The sequence below is a fragment of the Hippocampus comes genome, unplaced genomic scaffold (genome assembly GCF_001891065.2).
Source record: "Hippocampus comes isolate QL1 unplaced genomic scaffold, H_comes_QL1_v1.1 C16848900, whole genome shotgun sequence".
Lineage (NCBI taxonomy): Eukaryota > Metazoa > Chordata > Actinopteri > Syngnathiformes > Syngnathidae > Hippocampus > Hippocampus comes.
Window position 1 is genome coordinate 1 of NW_017840026.1, and position 998 is coordinate 998.

General features: G+C 50.9%; 1 protein-coding gene across 1 annotated transcript; it reads right to left on the bottom strand.

Moving 5' to 3' along the window:
• Positions 1-22: 22 nt before the first annotated feature.
• Positions 23-992, bottom strand: LOC109509303 (solute carrier family 2, facilitated glucose transporter member 3-like). The gene is made up of 2 exons (XM_019859174.1): positions 609-992; positions 23-534 (listed from the first exon to the last, which is right to left on the bottom strand). The coding sequence occupies exons 1-2, from the start codon at positions 891-893 to the stop codon at positions 229-231; spliced, it is 591 nt and encodes a 196-aa protein (XP_019714733.1). The 5' UTR covers positions 894-992; the 3' UTR covers positions 23-228.
• Between the last annotated feature and the right edge of the window lie 6 nt (positions 993-998).

The window sequence follows — 998 nt, forward strand, 5'->3', positions numbered from 1 at the left end:
GCCTGCCTCAGTTAGGGTTTCAAACTAGAGTTAATGTTTCAAATTATGGCTCCAGGCCACAGTTAGGGCTTCAAATGAGGTTTTTCAAACTGGGTTTGGGCTTTTAAGTTAGGTTTGAACCCTTAGAAATAGGTTAAACTGGGGTTATGGTTTCAAATTAAGGTTTCAAATATGCGTTAGGATTCCCAACCAACAGTTAGCTGTTCAATTTAGAGCTTCAAGCCTGGTTTACGGTTTCAAATAGGGTTCCAAATTTGAAATGCGAAGAGTTTTTAATTTCATAAAATGATGATTTGAAGCTGGGTAAGGTTTTGAGAGCCAGGATTGGGCTTTCAGGTGAAGAATAGGGCTAAAAGTTAGGGTTGTCCTACCAGCGTCGGCCTCGTCCTCCTGCCCCTTGTTGATGAGCAGGTAGCGAGGGCTCTCGGGGCAGAAAGGCATGACGAGGTACTGCACCAGCGCCGGGATCAGGGACAGAGACATCATCATGGGCCAAAGTTCTTTGGTGCCCAGCATGGTCTCCAGTCCCGACACCTGTCATGGGGCCAAGGAACCTTGAAACCCTCATCGAAATCTCTCCGGCAACGGCGCTTTGGCGTCCGCCTCACCATGCCGAGCAGGATTCCCGAAGCGAAGGCCACCTGGTTGAGGGTGGCGAAAGCGCCCCTCAGCAGGGTGGGCGACACCTCCTGGATGTACAGCGGGTTAAGGCTCATCACCAGGCCGCAGAAGAGACCGAAAAGCAGCCTGCCCAGGATCAGAGTCTCAAAGGATTCGCTGACTTTGGACACCACCATCAGGGTTGCCCCCACCACCGACAGGCAGTTGACGATCAGGATGGAGTTACGTCTGGAAGGGCCAAGGCTGGGATTCAACTGACGTGCGTAAAACATCACATATAGACTCCCTTATTAGGGCTGGCGTTTAAGGTCTTTTCACTGCCTTGGGAAATTGGCTCTCCTCCCCTCGGTACAGCCTCAACTTTTCATCCTCACCGT